The 26,053-nt window shown below is 41.7% G+C and overlaps 1 protein-coding gene across 1 annotated transcript; it reads right to left on the reverse strand.

The window, feature by feature from the left end:
* Positions 1-324: 324 nt before the first annotated feature.
* On the reverse strand, positions 325-15,232 carry LOC119409088 (cytoplasmic polyadenylation element-binding protein 4). Its single transcript, XM_037675951.1, has 12 exons — positions 15,004-15,232; positions 13,142-14,237; positions 12,951-13,049; positions 12,126-12,216; positions 5,942-5,992; positions 5,326-5,349; positions 4,784-4,960; positions 3,272-3,361; positions 3,069-3,187; positions 2,815-2,929; positions 2,554-2,735; positions 325-596 (listed from the first exon to the last, which is right to left on the reverse strand). Exons 2-12 carry the CDS (start codon positions 14,180-14,182, stop codon positions 369-371), a joined length of 2,217 nt encoding a protein of 738 aa, XP_037531879.1. The 5' UTR covers positions 14,183-14,237; positions 15,004-15,232; the 3' UTR covers positions 325-368.
* Positions 15,233-26,053: the final 10,821 nt, after the last annotated feature.

A 26,053-nucleotide genomic window follows, 5' to 3' on the forward strand; every position in this document is an offset into this window, starting at 1 on the left:
AAAGGAGAAAAATAAGAAAATGCACCCTTCTTTAAACTCAACTTCCATAGTTCGTATACTGGTTTAAGTACGATGAACCTCAAAGTTACAAATGTAAAGCAGCTTTGCCAACTAAAAAAAGAAAATACACACTCGGGTAAGAAAAACCTAAACAGAAATTCTTATATGCTCATGCACACTTAAAGTCAAAACATAAATGGGATCTTACTCTTTTTAGCAGTTACTTCTTTTAGATGGCTCAATTTAAAAAAATAAAAAATAAATTATTATTATTTTTTAACTTAAAAGAAAAGTGCATTTATTTTTCATTTCACAGCCCCGTACCCCTGCCCTAATTTTCCCGTAGTCCCTCCCCCGTCCGTTTAGCTTTAGTTCCAGCGGAAGGAGATGTGTCGCGGCCGGTCCCCTCCCTCCTTCACCAGCGGCTTGTGGAACTCGCGGCCAGCCCGAGAGTGGATGGCTGCCCAGCAGTACTCACAGTAGTACTGCAGACAGGTCACGTTGGCGCAGAAGAAGGGGGCAAACTTCCCCCCGCAGCGAGTGCCCTGACACTCGTCGCACAGCTGGTCATCCAGGACATATGGCTTCACTTCCACCTGACGGAGGAGATGGAGGACGGGAAGGAAAAGTATCAAAATGGAGGCCGAGAAATATTTCAAAGCCTGAACTGCAAAATGGTGGAAATTATTTTTTTTTCCAAGCTTATGGTTGCAAGTACCAAAAATGATACACCCATAAACATGCATATTTGGAGCTTTTAGTTATTGAAATTTGATCAATTGTTCTTTTTACCAGGCAAAAAGATTATACAATATACAGTAGTCCCTCGCTACTTTGTGGTTTGACTTTTGCAGACTTGCTCTATCGCAGGTTTTCAAAGTTGAGTGGACATGACAGGTGGATGAGCCACACGAGCGGCATGGATCGTTTAAAATGAAATTATTTTAAATGATTTAGCACCTGCTGTGTGTAGCCCACAGGTGCAGGGAGAAGCTCCCTCTGCAGCCTGTCATGATCTGCGCTCTCTGCCGCCTGCGGCTCTCCACCACCCACACATTTCTCCTCCTGCAGCAGCAGCTTTGTGAAGAGTTAACCCTTTGCTGTCCTGTTGCACTTCTCTTCTTTACAATTTAAATTTAAATACTGATTTACAATATTACAGTATTTAAATTCAAATTATTTAAGGCGGGAGACTGAGACTGAAACTTGAACTTGGGACTACTGTATCCCTCCTACTTCATGGTTTTTCACTTATCACAGGAGGCGTGGTCCCCTAAACCCCGTGATAAATGAGGGACTATTATATAGTTTGTTTTTTTTCACCTGAATAGAAAAACAACTTGAATTGTGAATTTGCTCTAATCCAAACAAGATCAAATATTTACATACACCCCCCACTAAAATTTGGTCAATTGTCCTCTTAGCAAGGAGCCCTTCAACCACATGATTTTTATAACCATCGACACATGTCTGGCATAACTTTGGTTGGACATCTGGCCACTAAGAAGAATTCATAAATGGTTGGTTTCCTGGGCCAAATCCAGCTTTCAAGCAGTCCACAAATTTTCAAAAGAGCCCACGTTGGTGTGTTGGGAATGCTCTTCCAGCAGCCTAATGTTATTCTGCTTCATTATTCAGAAACCAGGTTTCATGTTTCATGAAGTTGAAGAGTTTGGAGGTTGACTTCCTTCAGTTTTCCATCCATGTTGTGCAACGCACCAGCTCCCCCGCCAATAAGACATCACCACTACCACAGTACATCTAGGTACAATGTTCTTAGGCTCGACAGACTCACTGTTTATTTTTGGTCATTGGGGTCTAATGGTTTAATGTTTGTCACATTGTTCCTTTCTTCAAAAGGCATTGGGCTATGGCTCACAAGTTTCAGTCAAGCTTGAAGATGTCAGGTTTAGGACAGGATTTTCCTTCTTGATCTTGATCATCCTCTCAGTCTGGCTTCACTGTGGACAACACTTTCAAGGTTTGAGCCTTGGTGGTTCCTGAACATCCAAAGTTCCTTTGATCTGGAGTCACAGTTTGAGTTTTTCTCCAGACCTTGACCAAGTAGAAACATCTGAAGAACTTCATCTTAGTACAGTTTTGTGAGCTGATAATGTTGAAATCTGAAGTAATTTAGACAAGACTTCAAAATACTTTCCCAACTTAAGAAAATCTACAATTTTCACAGTTGCTTTTTTTTTCCGTTTCCCACCATTCTTAGTACTGGTAGTACTGGTTACTTCAGTCAGTGCTGTCAAACCAGTCCTTGTTATTCTGACCAAAAAAAAAAAAACCAACAACTATGAGCTGCAGTCATTCATGATCACCAACAAGTTAAAGAGTCTGGAACCATCTGAACCAATTATTAAAGATTTAGGTGAATGTTTGTAGAAAATCCACAATACATTTAAACTCGTATTTCCATATCTTTTTTTAATTTTTGTCATTTCTCCCTGGAAATGGCACGAGGTAAATAAAATGATAAAAGCCCCAGTTTAATGTGACGATCTCCACAATGAGTGGGTGTAAACTTCAGACCACAGATCAACTCACCCGTTTATCAATCTCCCCGTGCTGCAGCTGAACAAATCGGGCGCTAATGGCTGCAATGTAGCTTTGCTGATTGGAGAAGGCCACCCTCCCTGCACCTTTTGGATACTTGAGCTCCGGGTCTGTGTCGATCCCGGCATAACACACTCCCCCATACAGACGGTCCATGATCATGGCCAGCTCAACTGGAACAACACCCCATGGTAAAAACTCAAGTCCTAATGACAGAAATATTATAAGTTGGGGTTCTGCTCGATCATGTACCTGCACGTAGGGGACGGGGAACACCTCCAACAAAGATGGTCTTCCTTGGGTCCAATGGCTGAGAGCCGTCCATTACAAAATCACTGTCGTTAAGGTTCCAGGGCCGGATCTGGACCTATAAAAAAATGAGAGGGGAACAAAAAAAATGCAACACTGCCTCTGAATCAGGTGCGTTTAAAAAAAACGGTGGTAAAATAAAATTAGAGAGAAACATTTCAGTGTGTAATCATCACCACAGATGGATGCACACTCACAGGCTTGTCTTTAATGGTGGGGCTGGAGACACAAAGGTAAAGTTTGCCGTCTTCCTGAATGCAGGCATCAATCAGAGCCTGGACAGAGCTCTCATCTTGAAACAGCAGGAACGCATATCCTAGAAACAAAACATCAGGAGAAATAAGCACGCACAGAAATCACACCACTACACGGAGACTAATGGTGAGATGACTCGACTCACCTTTGGGTGGAAAATAGGACTTGCTCTCCGCCTTGTGAGGCCAGTCTACAAATAAATGTCCGAATCTGCGGAAACTGGCAGTGATTTCATCTGGGGGGAAAAAGGGAGGAACTCAGTACAGTAGTCCCTCACTTATCGCGGGGGTTACGTTCCAGACACCTTCACGATAGGTGAAAATCTGCTAAGTAGGGACGTTATATTTATTTTATACATGCTTTAAGGCTTTATAAACCATTCCCACACTGCATTGTTCTTAACATTCTAAACACTCTAAAAGAGCACAGCGAAAGAGAGCAGACAATTTGATGCTACGGTTACTGAGCCCGGGGGCAGACTGGCCATTGGGAGCACCAGGACATTTCCTGGTGGCCTGGCCCGCTCATTAGAGCGGTCATTTCTAACCCGAAACCTGGCCCTGACCGACCCGGATTAGGGCCGGGCCGTTATAATGTGATTAATGGGCGGGCCGGGCCAGTCTCGGGCTTTTAACTAGGTCAGGATCAGCCGCAATCCAATTATATGATAAAATGGCCTGCCATACATCCACCAGCTGCACACGACCATTTCACCGGGAGCTGACTGGTCTTGAAAGAGATAAAAAGTTCAGTTAAGCTTCAGCTGGGACTGTACTGCCAGGCAGCGATCCATCGCCCAAATGGACGTTCATTCTGCCACTGCACTCAGCCGACGCGCACGACTGATGACCCAAACAGGTGAGATCCCAAAGCAGACGCGTGTCTCAGTAATTCAGAAGAATGCAGGCAGAAACAGGGTTTAAACGCTTTTTTACGGCCATGAAAGGACAAACACCTCTCCGCTCCAAATCTTCTGCCCTTTTGTTCAGCTGCGCGTCCCCGACCGTTAATAACTAATTAACAATGTCTGTTTTTTTCCCCGGGTTCGGAACTATAATTACTGTTAATTCATCCGGTTGGGTGGAGTTTGGAAATTATGACTGCAGGCTGGGGCCGGATCTGATTTTTTGGGCCAGAATAAAACTCTACCTCTCATTGATTGCGGAGGGCTAAAGGCTCGGTTCACGCTTGATTATTTTAAATAAACAATCCATGCCTCTCACATGGCTCACTCAGGTATAAGACAGACCCCCCCCCCCCCCTCTTTTTCCAAGGCTGTCTGCTGCGAGCACGCGGCTGTTGCACATCTCTGCTCTGCTGTGAGACAGCCTCAGAAAGAGAAAGGAGGGGGTGGGGGCTGTCTTTCCCCATAGCTAATTGTGTCGTGTACAATCTTGTGATGAAAACCTGCGAAAGAGTGAATCCATGAAAGTCGAACTGCAAAGTAGAGACTACTGTAATTCAGAAACACTACTAGAGAAGGTTATCCAAAATAAATAAAAAAAAATTATAAAATATTTAAAAAATATATACTTTTTTTACAGTAGTAGAATAGATTAATAATTATGGAAAAGGTGTGAACAAACAAATCAAACTTGTAAATATGTGACAGCTCTTATTTCTAACAGTCAAACAGTAACAAAGTTTAAGTCTTCACCTTCGTCGATGTCTGGTGGCAGTCCTCCGACAAACACTTTCCTTGAGTAACGCTCAACATGTTCACCGTTGAGGTGAGGGAAACAATGTGCTGAACCAAGACCAGGAAGGCCCGGGTCACCAGAATCATCTTCTCCAAATGAGCGCTCATCCTCCATAGGGAACAGAGACGAATGACCTAACAGGGGGGGGGGGGGGGGGAGAATTGAATTACAAACAGTTTTGTCACAAAAAGTCTGAAAAAATGTCTAATTTTGACAGAGAGCATGGAAATTAGACTGATTTGAATGAAAATAAATTTAATTAGGTTAAAAAAAAGGAATACAGGAAGCCATCATGAGAGCCACTTTTGATGACTCAGTAAAAGCAAGAATGTAATTATTGCTTTGATAAGAAACCTGAAATACTGTAAATACCAGCATTGCAAACAAAAAAGGGTTCCTGACAACATTTAAAGGCAGAACAAATGACAAAAATCAGGCAGACAGACACAAAGGCAGAACGAGTGACCACGCTGCATGAAGACACATTCACAAGCTTTACCTCGTCTCCTGCCATAACTTCTTGCTGCATGTAAAACACAAAACACTCTTGAAAATTAGGCATCTTACAACAATTTGTATAACACTAACAAGGCTTGAAATGTATCTGGGACACGAGCTGAAATGGCTGCAACTCCTAAAAGTAATAATAGCATCCTTTTCCTACTTGACGCACCAATTATAGTAATTTACCAGTGACGAATATGCCTGTCTACCAAGCAGCATAACTGGAGTGATATTTTTCTTTCAACTCTGCCAAGAGGCTTGACTGATGGTTTAAGTTGTCTGCAGCTTTACTCAAAAACTAATGAACATAACTGAATATTTTTTTAACTTAAGGCAGGGATACCCTACAAATCACAGATGATCTAGACTTCTTTTTTATCAATGTGGCCTAGATGTAGAGTTACATTCTTATAAAGTGCTCTTGCACTCTCTTGCACAACTTGTTAAAGTACAAATGTCGTAGCCAGATTATGCAAGTTGTATTTTCAAAATCTAATTTCCATCCACCATGCTAAGAGGATTTCATAAATGCCTGCCGATTTTATCCGCATTTGGCAGACACAGTTTTCAAGCTCTGACTTGGCTTCAGTGCTGCATGTTATTTTACATACCATTCATAGGTAGAGGCACATCTCCACCCTGATGAGAGAAGCTGTAGCGTCCTAAATGACAAAATAAAAAAAGAAAAACAGTAGAGGGCTCAGAACATAATGCCGTGAAAGAACTCCCAACTCGTAAAAACAATTCAATTCAGTTTATTTATATTGTGCCAAGTCACAACAGAAGTCGTCTCAGGGCACTGAACAGAAACATTCATATATTAAAAAAAAAAAAAAGGTCCATTAATAACGTTATTTATTTAAAGAGCCAGCAGACTGCTTTGAGTCTTCACTGAAGCTCACAGTATACTCCTGCGTACGTCCATACGCAGAGGTACGCACGTACGTACGCGAAGGTATGAGCAGGGCATGTCCGTGCAAAGCTCAATTTTTACGACCGCATACGCGTAGTCGCACAATAAACTGCCCGGTGACTAACTGTTATGTATGCGACACCAATGTATTAAATTCTCCTTCTTCATCCCTGATCTGGCCTTTTCTTTTTTTTTTTTGCCAAGAGGCAGTGATCTCTTCCTCCTCCATTGATGCCATGACTGAAATGGTGAGAAATGAATGAATGTGTCACGAGAGAATTAAACTCGGATCCAGCATGGCTGCGGGAGGGTCTGGAGATTTCCTGGTGGGCTGGTTTGATGTGTGGGCTGTAGAGCCAGCGCTCCCTGTTTTTTTTTTTTTTTTAGATCTTTTTATTAACAACATAGAACACCGCTGCGGCTGAGGCTGTCAGGGCTCTTTTTTTTTTCTCCCCGACCTGTCAATCAATCCAGTAGGCGAGTCAACAAATGACCAATCGGCGACCTCAATTTGTACTGAAGATAAACGCCCCTCGTCTGTGAAGCTGCTCTGCAGCTGCTCAGGGTGTACGCTGGAGTCTGAAGTCTGAACCCTCTGCGTACAGTACACGTACGTACGCGTGAACGGACGTACGCGGGAGTACACTGGGGGCTTTAGTCATGCCCCCTGATACAAGTGACAGGTTGAGCTCCCCTTCTGCGAAGGGAGGGGTCTAGGCCATATAAATCAGTAATGACACGGGACATCTGCCCTTCCAGTTTGTGATCGCATTATAGACCGGACGGGCCAGCGCTGTAAACTGTAACCTTTTCCTGCCTTGATTTTAATACAATTGGTAAAACTGAATTCATGTTTCCTTGATTTATTGTTAAGTGTGAGTTGCCGCTTCTGAGGGAGTTTCGAGCCGGGGGAGCGATGTGGGCTGGAGGCAGGTCCTGAGTCAGAGAGGAGGCCTGAGGCCCATGGCTAGCAACAGCTAGCTGCAGTGACCGGTGACCTGCAGCCATCTCCTGTTGTAACAATTCTTTTCAGAGCTTTCTGGACTTGACCCTCACTAATTTTTCCCACTTCCTGGTCCAGTTTCTATAACCTCTACTCTTCTTTCCCATTAATTCTCTTCATTCATTAACTCCTCAAAGTGCTCCTTCCATTTTCCCATCACACTCTCCTCACTTGTTGTTAGAACATTACCATTTCTATCTTTAATGAGACTAACCTGCTGCACATCCTTTCCAGCTTGATCCTTCTGTCTTGCCATTTGGTACAATTCCTTCTTACCCTCTTTAGTGTCCAGCCTCCCATACAACTCATCATACACCTTCTGCTTTGCCTTAGCTACTTCCCTCTTTGTTCTACGTCCCATCTCCTTATATTCCAGTCTCCTCTTTTCAGTCCTCTCACTGTCATATTTCTTCTTGGCTAATCTCTTTCTTTAAATGGCGTTCTGCACTTCACTATTCCATCACCAGGTTTCCTTATCATCCATTCGCTGTCCAGATGACACACTAAATACCTTCCTGCCTGTCTCCAATTACTGTTGCTGTAGTAGCCCAGTCATTTGGAAGCTCTTTCTTACTACCCAGAGCCTTTAACAGCTCCTCTCTGAATTTCTCAGAACATTCTTCCTTCTTCATCTTCCACTATTTGGTCTTCTCTGATTTTCCTCTTTTCCACAACAACAGACATTCTACACACAACCACCTGATGCAGTCTAGCCATGCTCTCCCCTGCCACAACCTTACAGTCCCCAATCTCCCTCAGGTTTCCTCTTGTACACAGAATGTAGTCAACCTGCACACTCCTTCCTCCACTCTTATTAGGTCACCATGTTCCTCCCTCTTTTTGGAAATAGGTTGTTGACTATAGCCATTTCCATTCTCTTGGCAAAATCCACCACTATCTGTCCTTCCTGGTTTCTTTCCTTGACACCGAGCCTACCCATCACTTCCTCATCCCGCCGTTTCCTTCACCAACATGTCCATTCAGGTCTGCTCTGATCACTTCTCTCTCTTCTCTGGAAATACTCTATCATTTCATCCAGATCTTTCCAAAATGCATCTTTCTCCTTCTCATCACATCCAACCTGTGGAGCATAACCACTGACAATGTTTAGCATCAGACCTTCTACTTCTACCTAGGGATGCACAATATTATCAGCATGGTATCGGTGATATTAGCATTAAGGTTCAATATCGGACATCGGCCATTCAATCAAAATAACTCCCCGATATAAAAGGTGCTGTTTTTGTATGACAACCCAGTGACAAGTATGCCTGCAGCGCCAACACAATGTGATGACGTCATGTGCGCCTACCTGATCTGATCGCGATGAAGAGGAAGAAGTCAAAATGTCGGCAGTGTGAAAGTTTTATTTCGTTGAGGATGTTCGATTCCGAAGATTTTTGGACTACGTTGAGCCTCGCTACATCGTCCCCAGTCAGATATTTTTCCGATGTAGCCTTACGTGAGTTAAAAGCCGTTATTTCTGACATCATTGAGAAGCTAATAGCCGATAGCACTTGGCTGAGTTTTACCACAGACATTTGGATGTCGTGTTAGCCCTGTTAGCATGATTAAGTCTTATGGCTCAATGGTGGACAAAAACTTTGAACTTAAAAAGGCTCTCCTTCATGCACAAGAGTGCAGAGGATCCCACACTGCAGCTAGAAACCTGGAACAAGCCTCCACAAGTGAGACAGGTGACTAATACTAATAAATAACATTTAACACTTTTCATTTAATATAAGTTAAAGTGCTATGCATATCATATGGCTGTTACTGAATATATGTCCACCACCTCTTACAGCTGTTGCACTTTTTTTTATCAAATATGTTTAAATGAGAGGGCTATGTTCTGACAAAGGAAAGTATATAAAATATTGGTATCGGTTATCAGCCAAATAAGTTAACATATCAGCATATTGGATATCGGCCAAAAATCCAATATCATGCATCCCTACTTCTACCTTCAGGCACATCACCCTATCTGACACTCTTCACCTCTACTACATTCTTTGTCAACTCCTCCTTCAGGACCACCCCTACTCCATTTCTCTTCTCTAGTCACACCATGGTAAAACAGTTTGAACTCTGCTCCAATTCTGCGAGTCTTGCTGCTCTTCCACTTGGTCTCTTGGACACATAAAACATCTACCTTCCTTCTCTGCATCATGTCAGCCAGCTCGCTACCTTTGCCCGTCATTGTTTCCACATTTACAGTTGCAACCCTCAGTCCTACATTCCTTATTTTCTTCTTCTCCCTCTGTCTCCAAACACGTTTCCCTCCTCGTGGTCTTTGACTAACAGTAGCACAATTTCCGCTGGCACCCTATTTGTCAACAGCACTGGTGGCGGTCATCGTTAACCCAGGTCTTGCCCGATCCGGTATGGTTTCGGTGTGATGAACTCGCATTATGGATCTGGAAAAAGTGTTTACATCGGATGCTGTTCCTGACAACCTTCACCATTTACCTGGGATTGGGACCGTATAAGAGATGCACTGGCTTGTGCTTCCTAGTGGCCATTTTAGATTAATATACAAACACTGAAATCAATTTTTGTGAATTTATTACAGTTTTCCAGCAAATGTACAAGATGGAGTATTTAAATTAGAAGTGAGCAATATTTTGTTAGCAGAGGGTCACGTTGACTTAGTTAAATCGACTGAAGGGCCACACATTTAATTTAAAAGAAAAGTATTCTGTTAAAGCAGTCGCTCCTAAAGACACCGTCAGGATTTTTTCCCCTTCTCTTTATGATGACAAGTTTTGAACAGTTTATGTACTTGGTTTGATATCAAACCTAATGCCAGTTAATTGACATTTGTGCAAAACAACCATCAGCTCATGGTTAAAAGGGGCCAACGTTTATAATATAATTTCGGTTTATACATCTCTAGTCTGGCTGTGGTCATTTACCGTACTTCAAAAGCTTAAGATTTAATAATAGAACGCTGCTTTTCTAATTATTCTTAATCCATTTAATTTTATTTGAAAGAAAAGAATAGGAATTTTTTTAAAGGCTTACTCTGGCTATTGGGCTGTATTTTGCCTTTTTATGATCCTGTGTTTTATGGTCTCTTTAGATGAGGACTATCCTGAAATTAAGCTAAACTTTGCCAGATGAGGTTGGGTTTTATTAAAACATAAAAATGTCTTCATCTAAGATTTTGTTCATCCGTTTAAAAAAATGTGTTTTGCAAAAGGCAAACAATGGGTTCCTTAAACTGTTTCACTGTAATCTAACCATCTGCTATCATATTGTTAGTAGGGATGCACCGATACACTTTTTTTACTTCCGATCCGATACCTAAGTCTGAATATCGGCCGATACCGATCCAGTTCCGATATCATGATCATCATTGATTTTATGAGGCTGTAATAATCTCCTCTCAAGTAAAATTTGTACAAATATATGCATGCATGTCCAAAAAGGCAACTTGAGGTAAGTTTTATTAATGTTGGATAAGTTTTAAAATTAGAATTAAATTCTGCTAACACAAAACATGTTTCTTTTTATTCCTAGTTTTAAAGTGGATATTAGTGATTAATTTAAGTGATTGTTTAAAGTTATTTATTTATTTTTTTTAATAAGGAGCAGATATAAATTATTTTTCTTCTTTCTGCACTCTTTTCATTCAATGTTTTCTTTTTGATGATTTTAAAAAAAATTTGTTTCTTTTAAATGAATGAATAAATGAATTAAATAAAATAAATGTTAAATGGCTTCAAACACCTGGCATAAACCAACAGACATGTTCCTGTTTTTAGTATTTTACATCACTTTATAATGTAGCTGTTTTTGTTTTTAATATATATAATTTTCAAATCATGTTTTTATTTTATGATTGTCTACTGCTGTACTGATAAATATCTCCTGGAGGGTAAATTATATCTTGGCTGCAAGTATCAATCTGTGAAATCCTTCATTTTCTACAACTGATAGTGGTTGGTCATTAATCATGATGAAGTTTAGCAACTTCTCTGTAAACATTTGAGCTCCGTAGTTTCAGCGATGTCTTCTTCTTGTTCAATCCGAAGCAAGCAGCCTGATTTGGGGCAGCCACGCTCAATCTGTCCCTCCTCGGAGACGGACAGATTGAGCGGGGCAGATTGGACGCGGCTGGCCGTGGTCGAGTCGCCTTTTTCCGGTTGAGCAAAGTGTAGCGCCACGGAGCTCGAATGTCCATCATAAAACTAACTTTACCGCAGTTTAATGTGGTGCTATGGCTCTGCAGACATTGCACGGTGCCGTCTTGTTTTGTGGTGTTTCTAGTGTAAAATACTTCCACACAGCGGACATGTTTCGATGAAAAGTTTGTTAGCTGTTAGCCACAGTGATGCTAACTCAGCCCTCACGTTGTAGCTGGCTGCAAACTATGAACTGGATTTCCTGAATGTGAGGCGGGTCTTATTACTCTGGGTTCATGAGACACCTCTATTCAGGAAATCCATTCCATAGTTTGAAGCCAACATGCATCATGGATAGGAAATATCGGCAGGTGGATCGGAAAAATCCGATACGTAAATTATGCTGGTATCGGAGGCCGATACCGATACTGGATCGGACACATCCCTAATTGTTAGCATGTGATACCTTATCCTACTCACAGAACAACATCACAACAGTAAGTTAAAATACGGTTTCCTTGGAATTTGTAGACAAAACAAACAAAAAAAAAGACTAATACAAATATTAATCTATAATAAATATATGCATTGAGTATGAAAACATCAAATCAGAAGCACACACTTTCAGACTGCTGGCAGAAATATTAGCCAGACACTGCTTCTTGTCAATTACATATGATCACCACTGTTCTTGTCTACAGACAGTGAAGAAAAACAGTCCTCTACAAACAATAGTTAGTGTGGGAACTAACCTTTTAAGGAATCTTGTTCAGCCCTCATAATGTCAATCAAAGAGTTCTCCAGAGACTGCATACTGAAACCATCAAAAGTCCGGGTCCTCTCCTGCTGAAAGTAAAAAAAAAATTATTAAGACTCCATGCCGCCTACTTCAAAAGCTAAAAACAGCAAAGGCCACAAGATTCCTTGCATTGCCTGCTACAATTCTACGATCCGTTAGCACAAAAACAGCAGCGACTATCCCCAGAGAGTCGTTTTGCATATAGCACGATAAAAGCAAATAGTTTAAAATCTGTTGCATAATCTTCATTTTCCCCACTGCTGTGCATTGTAGCATCACAGAACATAGTGACTAAAATATGGTGAGTAAAAGGAACCCCTAAACTTGACTGTACGTGTGCAGCAATCTGTAAAGTTTCACTACCGAGTGTATTAAAAGGCTGAAGGCATGCAAAGCAGCAGAGGAGCACAAGACTTCTTAAATCAGGACAAGAGGAAGCGCATGTGATCAGACCAGATGATAAGACTGCTCTCATTTAACCAAATGAACTAGATAAGATCAAAAACATAGGCGCACACACACCAAGTTTCTATTCATCCCATTCAGCTGGCTGAACTGTCAAGATCCTATTTTGCTAAAAGACCTCTTTGTTACATTTGATACAGATGAGCATATTTAAGAGAATTCTTGCTTCTAGAATAAACAAGACAGTACCAATGAAAAGAAACAGAGTCCAAGTTTGATTTTGTTTAAACAAGAATGGTTAAAGCCGTATTTCAGTTTTAGATTTTTAATGCATACTTGAATACAGTGAGCATTAAGCTATCTGTAGGCCTACCTGGAAAGAATAAACACCGTCATTGCGGCTCACGCTGTCCTCCACCCAGCTCTTGTGATTAATGCCAGAGGAATTTCTGGGGAACTTCTGTGAGGGAACCTGCAAAAAAAGAATACCAACTTTAACATTAGTCTTTACAAACGTGTAGAGATAGTCACAACTTTTTGACTTGAATCTTGGTAGTTAGCTACCTGGTTGTTAGGGAAAGACTTCTTCAGCGGGGAGAAGGAGTTAAGGCCAGTTACCCCTCCTCCTATGCCCCGTCGGTAATCTCGAACCCCTTGTGTCCCACCCCAGCTGCCATATCCACCAGGGCTCCAAGAGGTGGATGTGGGAGTGGACAAGCTCTGGTAGCTTCCCCAAGGTGAGGGAGGTTTGCTCTGAGTCGGAGCAAGATGGGGTAGCTGTGTGAACGGTCCAGCGCGATGGGGATGCAGGGGGAAGGGAGGCTGTGGTTGATGAGGACTAGCTGGAGAGCGTCGATGCTGCTGTGGAACCCCCTGACTGTGGGGGTGTGGGGCAGGAGGGTGTTGTTGGGAGACTGGTCCAATCTGAGGTGAGAAACCACCCCCTACGCTAAAGCCAGGGCCAGCGTGGTGGGAGAAGTTTGGAAACAAAAGCGGAGGGCCGTTTGTGTTGGAGCCAGTAGGACCAAAGAACCCTCCAACATCTTCACCAATCACTGGAGACTGGGTAGATGGGACCGCAGGGGACCAGTTAAACGTGGTCAGTGAAGACGAGGAGGAGACAGACTGCGCACAGCTTGTACCCATTCCCAGGTTGTCCTGGTATTCGAAGGTGCCCAACACTGGAGACTCCATTCTCAACTTCTCCTTTCCACTGTTGCTCTCCAAGGAACCCTTCTCCACTGAGACATCCTCGGGAAGGGCTCCCTCGAGCTCCGCTAGACCTCCACCGGGCTCCTGCTGGCCTGGAGACAGGGCTCGAGGCTGGGCCTGGGACTTTTCCTGCATGTCTTGTAGGTCCAAAGCCTTGGACTTGTCCGACTCCAGAATCTCATCTTGCATGTTACTGTGCTGGGCTACAGTAGGGAACAGCCAAGCACTGCCCCCATTGGTGGAGCAGGTGTTGTTTACGAAGGAAGGGGGGCTGGGAGGGTTCGACGGGTGGTGAGGGTGCTGGGCTTGAAGGTGCGGAGGAATCCTAACGGGGAAAGCAGATTTGTTGCCGCTGCCGTTCTTCACCAGAACTCCAAAGCCGTAGTCCCCCATTTAGGACGCCCAGTAAATTTTCCGTCGTCTTTTGGCTTTCACTGCAGTCTTGATCCTGGAATGTGGGTTAAAAGTGGCCAGACAAAGGTTAATATGTTAATATGATCACTAAAGACATTGCAAAAAGACAAATCACAAAGAAGCCTTGCCAGACGCAGTGAATGTGCTTGTGCTGCAGCCTGCCTGGTCTTGTGATGCAATCAATGAGATTAAATCATTGACTGGCTGGGCCATGGGAGGCCTGGATGAAATATAACACTACAGCAGGCAGGCAACCATGGAAAACACCCAACCTCACCAGAGCAGGCGTCTAACAGCCTGAGCTGGTGAAGCTGACGTCTCCAAAGGTCGTTAAGCAGCTAGCAGCCAAGCTAACAGCTGCTCCACCACCTTCCATGCGTCGTTTTTAATCACGCACAGCCACAGATAGTCACATTTAAACCATCTTTGTTCAGTACAGGGCGAACATGAACGCTCAGCACCGTGCTGGGCTTCGACACGTACACCTACCGACTCTAATGTCGCTTTTCCTGCAATGACCTCTTCACTCGCGACCATTTAAATACAGGAAAATGTTGATGACGTCTCTTGTCTGTTCTGAATCTGGGGTAGTTCCCTTCGCCGAGCTGCTACAGACGTTCAGGCAGATTTGCAAACCACCCCGAGGAGGCAATGGACGACATCAAAAATTCCCCCAACACTTTTATCGGCGGCATATATTTCGACAGGAGGACATGCCAAGTCGCAAATGGTGTGTGTGGCTCTTTAAACGACCTCGTCTGTTTCGTGTCCTGCTGTACGTTCAATGTCATACAACCTACCAATCCTTGTCATCTTTTTCACATCTCCAAATGCCGCAGCTCGGTCTCGGCCGTTGCTCTAACGTGTTAGTACGCAACTACAGCTGGTGTTTCGTCGGGTATAGCTACCTTCAGTTCGGCGTCATGACCTTATCGTTTAAATGTTGCCATATTTCAGCGTTTTCCCCTTTTTTTCTGCGTTTCCTAAGCAGCCGGTGTAAATGGTCTCTTCTCTCTTGTAGATGACAGCTGGGCCAGTCGGGAGACACTTCCGTCTACAAGCTCCGCCCTCATTTGGGTCTTTCAGCCAATGAGCGCAGGGAATTTCTCAGTGATGCTCCGCCCCTGCCAGTAGAAGCTTTAATATGATTGGACAATTACAGAAGAAGGACCGCCCATAGCCTTCATTTACCATGAATGACAGATTCGTCCTTCCATGTAAGGAAGGTATGAGTGAAATATATTACAAGTCTAAAGCAAATTCTGCCTGATCGCTACCAAGGATACAAATACCATTATGTACATGTCATTTTATATTTAGTTTCAAATTAGGAAAACATTTGTATAACTTTTAAACTGTTCTTGAATAATTGTTCTCCAACTTCCTCAGTCTTACTAAGGTTTTAATTTGGCAGTTCTTTTTAATTTCTTTATAACCCAGCCATTGCACCTGGGTATTTTAAGAGCAACCTCCTAAAAATGATCTTATTATTCATTCAGTCATAAAGCAGGGTATCAATTTGGTCTTGATATGACAGACAACAAAACCAAAAAGAGCTTTTGGTTGAAAACTTGGCATTCATTACACAAATATACCAAAAGTTAATACGCCTTTCCCACTATTTGTTAAGGAAAATGTAAAAACGTATGAACTGGACAATGTTTGGGTGCCTAGAAGACTTGTTTTTCCTGTTTAAAGCAGTTTTCAGGGCTGCTTTTTCTTTCTTTATCTCATGCTGTTGTCCGTTTCTTATGTATGTATCACGGATCACACTGAGACAAAACCAAGTTTTCAAATAAAATTTCTTTTAAAAAATCTCCTCGCTGTAAAACATTTTATTTTATGCCAGCATATAGACTTATCTTGACTGATTAAGCGAGTGATTGTGGAAGTGTAACAGACTACTGATCATTCAGGCGATATTTAAAACGTTGGTTCTACCACAGCAAATAAATAAAAAACTAGAACTATCAGTTTGAGATATGATCAATTCTTTTTACAAGCTAACTCTCAGTCAACACATTTCAAAGCTGTGGTGTTGTATTTGCAAATTCAGATGAGTTGATTTGGCTAAGCAAATGTTTTTCCTGGACCTCATCCTGCAATTTATCTGTAAAGACAAACAGCAATAAAATACGTACAGGGTTCATGAAATATTTTGTCAATACATAGACACATGCATAATTGCACATACACAGGGAAAACATTATCACCCTTTCACCTTCGACCGCAATAATAAGACGCAAGTGATTACTCGCGACATCAGTTCTGTCTTTATTTGCCAAAGCAGTGAATAGCTTTGCATTTCTCTTTTTAGAAGTAGATCCGCGGAGTCAATGAAAAGGAGGTCACAGGTAATTCAGGTTTGAAGGAATGTGTTTTCTATTTATAATGCAGGTTTAAATATAAAAAGTTACACCTAAACATGTGCCACCTCGCAGCTATAGAACTCTGCTCTGCCTATGGTGGTAAAGACAAGTTTTCTGAGTTAAATGTGGTTCAAAACAAGCTAAAACACAAAACTTTCATGCTGTTCAACATGTATTTTGTGGAGGCTGCAGGGTGATTGTCCATTCCAGGACAATTAACAATAACATTTGAACTGACAGCTTTTAGAACAAAAATGGTCAACATTTGACCAGCAGTTGAAACCAAAGACAAACAAAAAAACTCCAACTATTTTTAAATGAAGTTGCTAAAAAAAAACAAAAAAAAAAACAGAATATCAATAATGAAACTACAAGTGAACAAAGCAAAGTCCAAACTACACATCTTTACTGTCTAAATTCAAAGCTTTTGGACAAATAAATAAATAAATAATACTTTTCCAGCAAATTAACAAATATGCGGACACAATATGTGCCCCATCCAAAATTTTGCATCTTTTTAAGTGGCATGAACATTTTGTCTTTAGTGCCTAATTGTACAAAAATTGTATTTAAAACTTACCAATTTACTTTTTTAAGTCAGCCGTGTGTCTGTTAGCAAAATACTTTAAGAACCACTGATCTGATTTTAAAGAAGCTTTCAGAAATTATTCCTTGGGTGTACATCTTAACTTTTGGAGTCAACCCAATTCAAGATGACCACCACTACCACCTTAGCTGACATTTACCAACTCAAAATGGCTTTACCCTCCAATTTTACACATTCCCAGCCCACACTACAAGCAAGACACTTTGTGCAACGCATTTACTTAAACTTCTGCCATTTACTTTAATTGTTAGACTAAACCTCCTCTGTCCATTAGCAAAATCTCTCATGCATCACCTGACAGATTTTAGAGAAACTCTAAGAAAGTAATTTAGGGTGTGCATCTACAATTCATCAACTTTTGTAATCAAGCCAATTCAAGTTGATTACTACAGATAATAAACCTAGATAACACTAAATGGTTATAACTCCATCAGTTTTACAGATATTAAGCTATAATTTGGTGTGGCAGTAGCTCATACTCTAAGAGCTAACCCAATTTGCAAGATCTCACATAAAACTGTGCATCACAAAACGGTCATAACGTTGTCCCTTGTCATCATTAAGTAGCATGTTTTCTACAACCAACAGCAGCTGATTAACATCTCAAAAGCTCGAATAATATCTCAACTACAGTCCCAAATATCAAATGAGTTGAAAAGGATGTTCTGTGGACGCATTCTCATCTACCTGCCAGCTGTGCTCGAGTGCCTGACCACTGAGATCCTGGAACTAGCAGGAAACACGGCTCATGACAGCGGAAGGACGGGATCAGCCCTCGGCACAGTTGGCTGTTCGCAGTGACGAGGAGCTCGGCAGACTGCTGGGAGGAGTGGCCATCGCTCTGGGAGGAGTTCTGCTGGCATTTGGGCGGTCCTACAGCCCGAGGGAACTGATGAGAGGCCAGCCGAATCTGGGTGGACAGATCGGACTGCATCTGCAGCCAGTTTCTTAGGATCCACTGTGGGATGGACTTTTACAAGAGATCCTTCCTGTCTACAGCCATCAGCATCTATAACATCTCTTAATGAAATGAGGATAATGAGTTACAACAACAAATAATTTCCCTTTGGGATTAATAAAGTATTCATGAATTGAATTGAATTGAATGTAAGTTTGTACAACACTTAAAGCAGTGGTGTAGTCTACATTGTTGTAGTGGGTATACTGTGCTTAGAAACCAAAGTACACTGGTTAGTACACTGTAATCCTCAATTTATTTAGATTTTTAAGCGTATTAAACATTTCCAAATTTCTCTGATGCTTATATTTGAATAAATGAACAACAAACTTTGTACAACAGTTGACTTTGTATAAAAAAACATGCTATAAATTTTATATAACAGTATCAAAGCAAAGCGATGCATACACAGATTGTTACGGAAGTGTTTAACTGCCATTTAACGTATCAGTGACACGTGCCTAATGATATGTCATGTATCGCTGGGTACTTTTAAGTGAGTATACTGAAATTCTTAAGCTTTTCTAGTGGGTATAGTCCGTATACCTGCGTATCACTACACCATTGACTTAAAGGAACCTTTAATTTAAGGAAGGGTTACTTTGAGTGTGTTAAACTAAACCTTCTAGAAAAAACAATATCACTTATTTTTATTTGAGAAAAGATGCAAGAAAGCTAAAGTGGCTAAAACGTCTACTTGGCCTCACATACTTTCCACTACAGTCTTAAAAACCTTGTCAGTCCTGGTAACAGAGCTCCAGACCCTCAAGGCAGCCCCTCCCTTTATTTGTATTCTGCATTAGGAGCAACAGACCCCACCCCAATCTCTGCTGGGCCTGTTGGGGTAGTTCAACAACACTGTGTCTTGAACTTTGGACATATCCTCAGAATGAAAATACAGCCGGTCTAGTTGCCAGTTTAATTTTCTCTGCCACTATTTAACCAACCATAAAAGTACAGTAAGAGTGTTTTGACACAAGTGTGTTGGCGTGTTTGAAGGTGCGTTCCACCTTCCGCGCTGCTGTATGCCTCAAGCCCTTTGAGTTGTCAGCATTTTTCCTCTCTGAGCAAATGTATTACCCAGTGAAAGTTGGCTGAGCGGCAGAAGTTTCACTCATTTCGTGGAGCTAAGCAAGTTCTACTATTGTTTTGCGCAAGCTTGAATTAGTAAAACAAATGCTTTTTGTTGTTTTTTCATGCTTAACTGCTGAAAAAAAATATGCAGTGAACACATTCACCTCCAAATGCTTCCTAAATGATTCATCCATGTAACTTAGGCGCCCAGTCATTAATTCATTAGTTCATTCTGGAGGACAGGGCAGACGCTCACAGAACGCCTGAGGCCAGATATCTCAGGTTTCTCTGCTTAGATACATTTCCCCTCTCTGCTGGTCGACCTCATGTCTCCATATCGATAGATCCCCATTGCCATACCAGTCGTGGGAGCTGGGAGGATTCTGGTCCACCCATCAGCCTGTTTGGTCTGGAAACAAAATGTGGCACAACACCACACTCTGGACATTTGTTCGAAAATATATTATATAAACATAAATGTGAAAATATGAATGCATTACACTACAGAGCTACCATTTTTAGAAACTAGTTGGGAGATTGTATAAAATATGTTGTGAGCAGGCTATTTTTTTAGTGTGTGTTGTGTCTTTTCTGAAATTGAATGTGTGCAGGATGTAAAAGGTCTAAACGGGGAATCTGATTAAATGAACTCAGAATGGTATCTCACTTATGTAAAGAAGCAAAAACAAAAACACAGCACTCACCCACTATCTGGAATGTTGAAATGTCCACATATCCAAGCATTCCTATACACCAGGGGACTTTGCTTCTGATGCACACATGTCGCAGTCTTAGTGAAAGTCAATTGGGAGAAATACTGCACGTCTGCTAAACTAAAGGGCTCCATATAGTTACAGCCTAATATTTACATACGCTCAACATTGTCAATTTTGGTAGTTATAATTTTCACTTAGGTTTCGGAGCTCTGACAAACAAAAATAATCCACTGAGACAAGATGAAAAAGGTAAGTAATACAGTATATTTATCAGGAAATGGAGGATGACCAGGGACTGGAGGGTCTGCACAGGATAATACCTGTAGATGGTGAGTTTGAGGACTTCAGAAAATATGAAAAGTAACTTGTAATCCTCATTATAGTCAAAGAGGTACTTACTGGTTGTGTTATTTATTCCAGGCTCTGGAGGGCTACAGGTTAGTATTCAATGTTCAGTGTTCAATGGGTGATTTTCAGGTAAGCTGCCCATAAGCAAGAGGAATAGTAGCAGGTCAGACAAGTTGGTTTAAGTTTTAGTCCTATGACCCATGGTGTCTTGCGTGAATTTATGGACTCGACTTCTGGTGCGGAGCGGAACAGGCGTTTGTTTATGTGAGAAAAGTACAAACTAATGTATTTTCTCCAAGCAGGATTTAATTTAAACGTGTAGGAGCACCACCTGTCAGAGCTCAAACAGGACAATATAATCATACTCCTGCCAACTGCAGAAGAAGTGGCCGCAGATTACTAGCATATTTAGCTACCGGTACTTTATTGACTGCTGCTTCTGACAGTGAAGTGATAACCTGAAAAGCTCTGAGGCGTATTAATATCTACACAGTAATAAGATGGGTCGCATTTTGTTAAAAGAAGAGGAATACAATCTTATTTACCTTAAAGCAGGCAAAGAGCCCAGCCAAAGCCTCAAAGTTTTGGTTAATTGCAGAGAAATATCCTGATGCATGCTCAATAATCCAGGTAGAAAAATCTAAAAAAAAAAGTTACGTCTGGTCCTCTGGATAGGTTCAAAAAAAAAAAAAAAAGTAGAAACATTTCATCTTTCATCCGAAAGACTTCTTCAGTCTGAGGAGCTGTATTCAGCTCAGTCTTATAAATATCACCTTCACATAGTGGATCAACCAGTTTGTTGCTGACAGCCAAAACTAGTTGTTCACATGTAAAAGGAGGACCATCATCCTAACCAGGATGTGCACATCTTCATCCCTGAAGGAGTGACCACTGGCCTGGAGATGAGTGTAGACCGCAGAGTCCTGCCTGATGGTGTTGATCTTCTGTGTTGGGCCATCCTTGTGATCAGCAGCTGTTTAGTTTCCCCGATGTAAGACTGATCACCCTCCTGACACTGAACAACATACACAATATTACTCTGTTTGTGCCGGGGGACTGGATACACGTCTAACTTGATTTTGGGGTTTAAAAATCCACGTCCCAGTGGCTTTTAAACCCCAAAATGCAGTACGACAAAATACTGGTCCATCCCAAAGATTAGTTTTCATTCGTTTTTTTTTTTTTTTAACCCGTCCAGAGGACCTGACTTAACTTTTTTAGAAATTGCTGAGAATATTGTAATACTGAAGACAAACAAATACTATAATGCTGTGCCTTCATAAACTTGAAACCATACCTGATATTTCAAAGTTCATGCTCAATAATTCAGGTAAAAAAAATCCAACAAAGTTAAGTCAGGTCCTCTGGACAGTTTCATTGTTGGATATTTTTACCTGGATTACTGAGCATGAACTTTGATGTTTTGAACCACTTTTGCCATATCTGCCTCAGACGAGTTGATGGGGAAGAGGGCAAACTCCACAAACCATCTTATCACCATCAAACTGGTTGGCCCACTATGTGAGTGTGCTACTTATGGGACTGAGTTTGTTGTGGCTCCTCGGACTGATGAAATCTTTTAGATGAAGGACAAAATGTTTAAAAAAACAAAGAAAAGAAACCGTCCAGAGGACTTGACTGAACTTTGTTGCATACCTGATATTCTCACACTGTTGTCAATCCTTGTGAGGGTCCGCGGCGTCTCTTCTCCGGTGGTTTATTGTAATCCAGACACAAAGTGGGATACAAGTTTTCCTGTGGCGGTCATTTGTCAACAAAGTGAAATGAGCACAGAATTGTGGGTGGTCTCTCCAAGTTCAGATTTTTCAGCCACATTCTTCTTAATTCCGCATCTGTAGGTAGGAGATGGAAACTATACCGCTTTTTACAGGAACACTCTTTGGGGGGGTTGCGTTCAAACACTTTTGCAGCCACTGATTTAGTTTGGTCTGGTTGCTCGTGTAGCCGTGAACAGCACAACAGGTACCTGAACTCTGCGAGGCTATTTTATTAAACTTTACAGTTGTTAAATACATGTGAACAAAATATAAATAGCGTTTTATCAGCTAACGTGAATTCAAATAATTTTAAAATAAACCGTGGTCTGTGCTCCACTACCATAGTTATCCAATGCTTACTGCTACTTCCTGTGTCTGACAGGTTGCACCAATAATCAATTATACAGTAGAGCCCCCAGGAATAAGATGGATAGAATAACCTTTTCTGTGACTCTTGCAGAGTTTGGAGAATGAATTCACCAGAGAGGAACTCAGGTGAGGAAAATGTTCAAGTCTGGAGAATAACTAAGAGTATACTGCAAGGACACAAGACAGTGGTGAGACCAGCTATGTTGTATGGTCTGGAGGCAGTGGCATTGACAAAAAGACAAGAGGAAGAACTGGAAGTGGCAGAAATGAAGATGTTGAGGTTCGCCTTAGGAGTGACAAGGATGGATAAGATTAGGAATGAGATCATCAGAGGTACAGCACAGGTTGAACAACTGGGAGATAAAGTTAGAGAGGCCAGACTGAGATGGTTTGGACATGTCCAGAGGAGGGACAGTGGGTATATTGGTAGAATGATGTTAGAAATGCAGCTGCCAGGAAAAAGACAAAGAGGAGATACATGGATGCAGTTAGAGAGGACATGAAGGTATTTGGAGTGAGGACAGAGGATGCAGAGGACAGATGGAGGAGGATGACTCGCTGTGGCGACCCCTGAAGAGGGAAAAGCCAAAAGAAGAAGAAGAATACTACAAGAACACAGGTTAAGTTCAGAGTATAACATTAAGTCAAGGAAAACTCACATCAAAGGGTTGTCAGTAGATTTTCCATGTGGCAGTCAACGGTCTAACATTGACTCATGGTCCAACTAAGCTTGAAGTATTGAAGGTATTAATCAACCGTAGGAGACAGTTGTGAGGCACTCGCCACCGCCCACTCAGGACCTCCAGAAGGTGGTTAGTGAGAAAAAAATACTGGAATCCCAACAGTATCCCCTCTCAAAGATAACTTCAGTTTCTCAGGATGGGAATTCTGATCAAACGTGTTTCTTAAATCTAATTTGAAGATATTAGCTGATAACTGCTCACACATGGAGCCAATCAGTGGGAATGAGTACTCTTTCTTAACTGTGATTTGATTAAGTCCTCAATAATCAATCTAAGGGTCTAAGGGTCTTATCCTTTTTCTCCATGAAAAAGAAACCTGCACCAACAGGAGATGTGGCTGGGTGGATAATGTCTGAAGATAAGAGTCCCTAATATACTGCCGCATAGTTCCTTTTTCTAGTCCTGACAACTTGTAAAGCCTGCTGGAAGGTAAAGGTGCACCAGGGAGAAGATATATTGCTATTATAGGGTTGATGTGGTGGAAGTCACAGAACCACATGCTTTCTCAAAACTTCAGACTGGTTGTGATACATGAAAGGTACAGTGGAAAGATCTGGCTCTAAATGTGATGGTGCCTTGGAAGGAGAACCTGACACTGCAAATCATAAACAATGTGCTAAACAAAACTGGCTACAGCTTTCTATTCTTTTATCAGTCCAATTTATTGTGGGATTGTGTTTGACCAGCCAGGGAAAACCAAGTTTGATGGACTTCCATTTATGTCTGCATCCGTTCAGTCCATGGAACATGGAACACTTGAGTTCCACCAGTTTCCAGTTCATAGTGGGCTTGAGTCTAGGTGGTTCCTGAGCATTCTGACTAATATCTTTTCATTTGAGAGTGACAAATCAATATTGACCAATCCAATGAGTTCTGTCAAACAAATATTATTTTATGCTGCCAAAGAAAAACAAAACTGAACAAAAATTTAAATACAGTACTTTTGTTTTTGCTCCCATTTTTCTTGAGCTGAACTCAAAGATCTAAGACTTTGTCCATGTACACAAAAGGCCTTTTATCTCTAAATTATTGTTCACAAATTTGTGTAAATTTCTTTTAATGAGTATGTCTCCTTTGCTTAGATAATCCATCCACCTCACAGGTGTGGCATATCAAGATTCAGGGAATTTCGCAGTACAGTAGTCCCTCGATAGTTTGCGGTTCAACTTTTGCTGACTCCTTGCTCTTTTGCGGTTTTTCAAAGTAAGATTGGGCATGACACACATTTGGCTGGTTGACGGATGATCCACACAGTCAGTATGGATTTTTGATTTAAAATAAATTGTTTAAAATTATTTAATACCTGCTGCACTTGTGTGCAGCCCACAGGTTCAGGGAGAAGCTCCCTCCTGCAGCAGCGTCTCATGATCTCTGCTCTGCAGTGGAGAAGTGGGCGTGGCCGAGAGAGCTGGCAGGTGGCAGAGAGCAACCAAGGCAGAGAGAGAGAGCAGAGATCATAACATTGTGCTCTTTTAGAGCGTTTAGAAACATTGTTTAGAATATATATATATATATATATATATATATATATATATATATATATATAGATAGATAGATAGATAGATAGATAGATAGATAGATAGATAGATATAAATATTAAAATAAACTACTAATTACTACTTGTACTACTATTCCTACTTTGTGGTTTTCCACTTATTGCGCACGCGGGGGGCTGAGAACGGAACCCCCGTGATAAACGAGGGACTACTGTACATCCAGCTGGCCTCACAACTGCAGACCGTGTGTAACCACACCAGTCCAGGACCTCCACATCCAGCATGTTCACCACCAAGATTTTCTGAGACCATCCACCCATACAGCTGCTGCAACAATCCATTTGCATAACCGAAGAATTTCTCCACAAACTGTCAGAAACCGTCTCAGGGAAGCTCATCTGCATACTCGCCGTCCTCATCGGGGTCTCCACCTGACTGCTTGGTCGACGTAATCAACTTGAGTGGGCAAATGTTCACATTCGATGGCATATGGCACGTTGGAGAGGTGTTCTCTTCATGGGTGAATCTTGGTTTTCATTGTACAGGGCAGATTGCAGACTGTGTTTATGGCGTTGTGTGAGTTTGCTTATGGCAATTTAATAAATTGAGTGGCCCATGGTAGTGGTGGGGTTATAGGCAGGGACAACAAACAGATGTATTTTTATGACATTTTGAATGTGCAGAGACACTGTGACATTTTCTGAGGCCTGTTATTGTGCCATTCATCCACGACCATCACCTCAGGTTGCTGCATGATAATGCACGACCCCATGTTGCAAGGATCTTTACACAGTTCCTGGAAGCTGAAAACGTTCCAGTTCTTGCATGGCCAACATACTCACTGGACAGGTCACCCATTGAGCATGTTTGGGATGCTCTGGATTGATGTGTTCCAATTCTTGACAATATTCAGCAACTTCGCACAGCCATTGAACAGGAGTGGACCAACATTCCACAGGCCACAATCAACAACCTGATCAACTCTATGTAAAGGAGCTGTGTTGATGCAAATGGTGGTCACACCAAACACTGACTGTTTTTCTGACCCCTCAACCACCCAGGACCCCGCCAATACAGTAAAAGTAAACTGCACATTTTCAAGTGGCCTTTTATTGTGGTCAGCCTGAGGCACACCTGTGCAATAACCATGCTGTCTAAACAGCATCTTGATACACCACACCTGTGAGGTGGATGGATTATCTCGGCGGCCTTTTGTGTACATAAAAAAAGTTTTAGATCTTTGTGTTCAGTTCTTGAAAAATGGGAGCAAAAACAAAAGTGTTGCTTCTACTTTTATGTTCAATTATAGCTGCAGTCAGTCGTGATCACTAAGAAGTAAACAGGCCATGGCCATGTAAAGTTAAAACACTTTCTAGAACCTTCAGCAGCAGC

This window comes from Nematolebias whitei, chromosome 4 (assembly GCF_014905685.2).
Source record: "Nematolebias whitei isolate Nwh7 chromosome 4, NemWhi1, whole genome shotgun sequence".
In the NCBI taxonomy this organism is placed as follows: Eukaryota; Metazoa; Chordata; class Actinopteri; order Cyprinodontiformes; family Rivulidae; genus Nematolebias; species Nematolebias whitei.

What these genes read in the sequence shown, in the direction of transcription:
- LOC119409088 (XM_037675951.1), bottom strand. Translation starts at nt 14,182, where the DNA reads ATGGGGGACTACGGCTTTGGAGTTCTGGTGAAGAACGGCAGCGGCAAC. An exon ending in AGTCTTTCCCTAACAACCAG is followed by an intron (nt 13,050 to 13,141) that starts GTAGCTAACTAC and finishes CTTTTTTTGCAG; the next exon opens with GTTCCCTCACAGAAGTTCCC. An exon ending in CCACCATTAAAGACAAGCCT is followed by an intron (nt 2,930 to 3,068) that starts GTGAGTGTGCAT and finishes ATTTTTTTATAG; the next exon opens with GTCCAGATCCGGCCCTGGAA.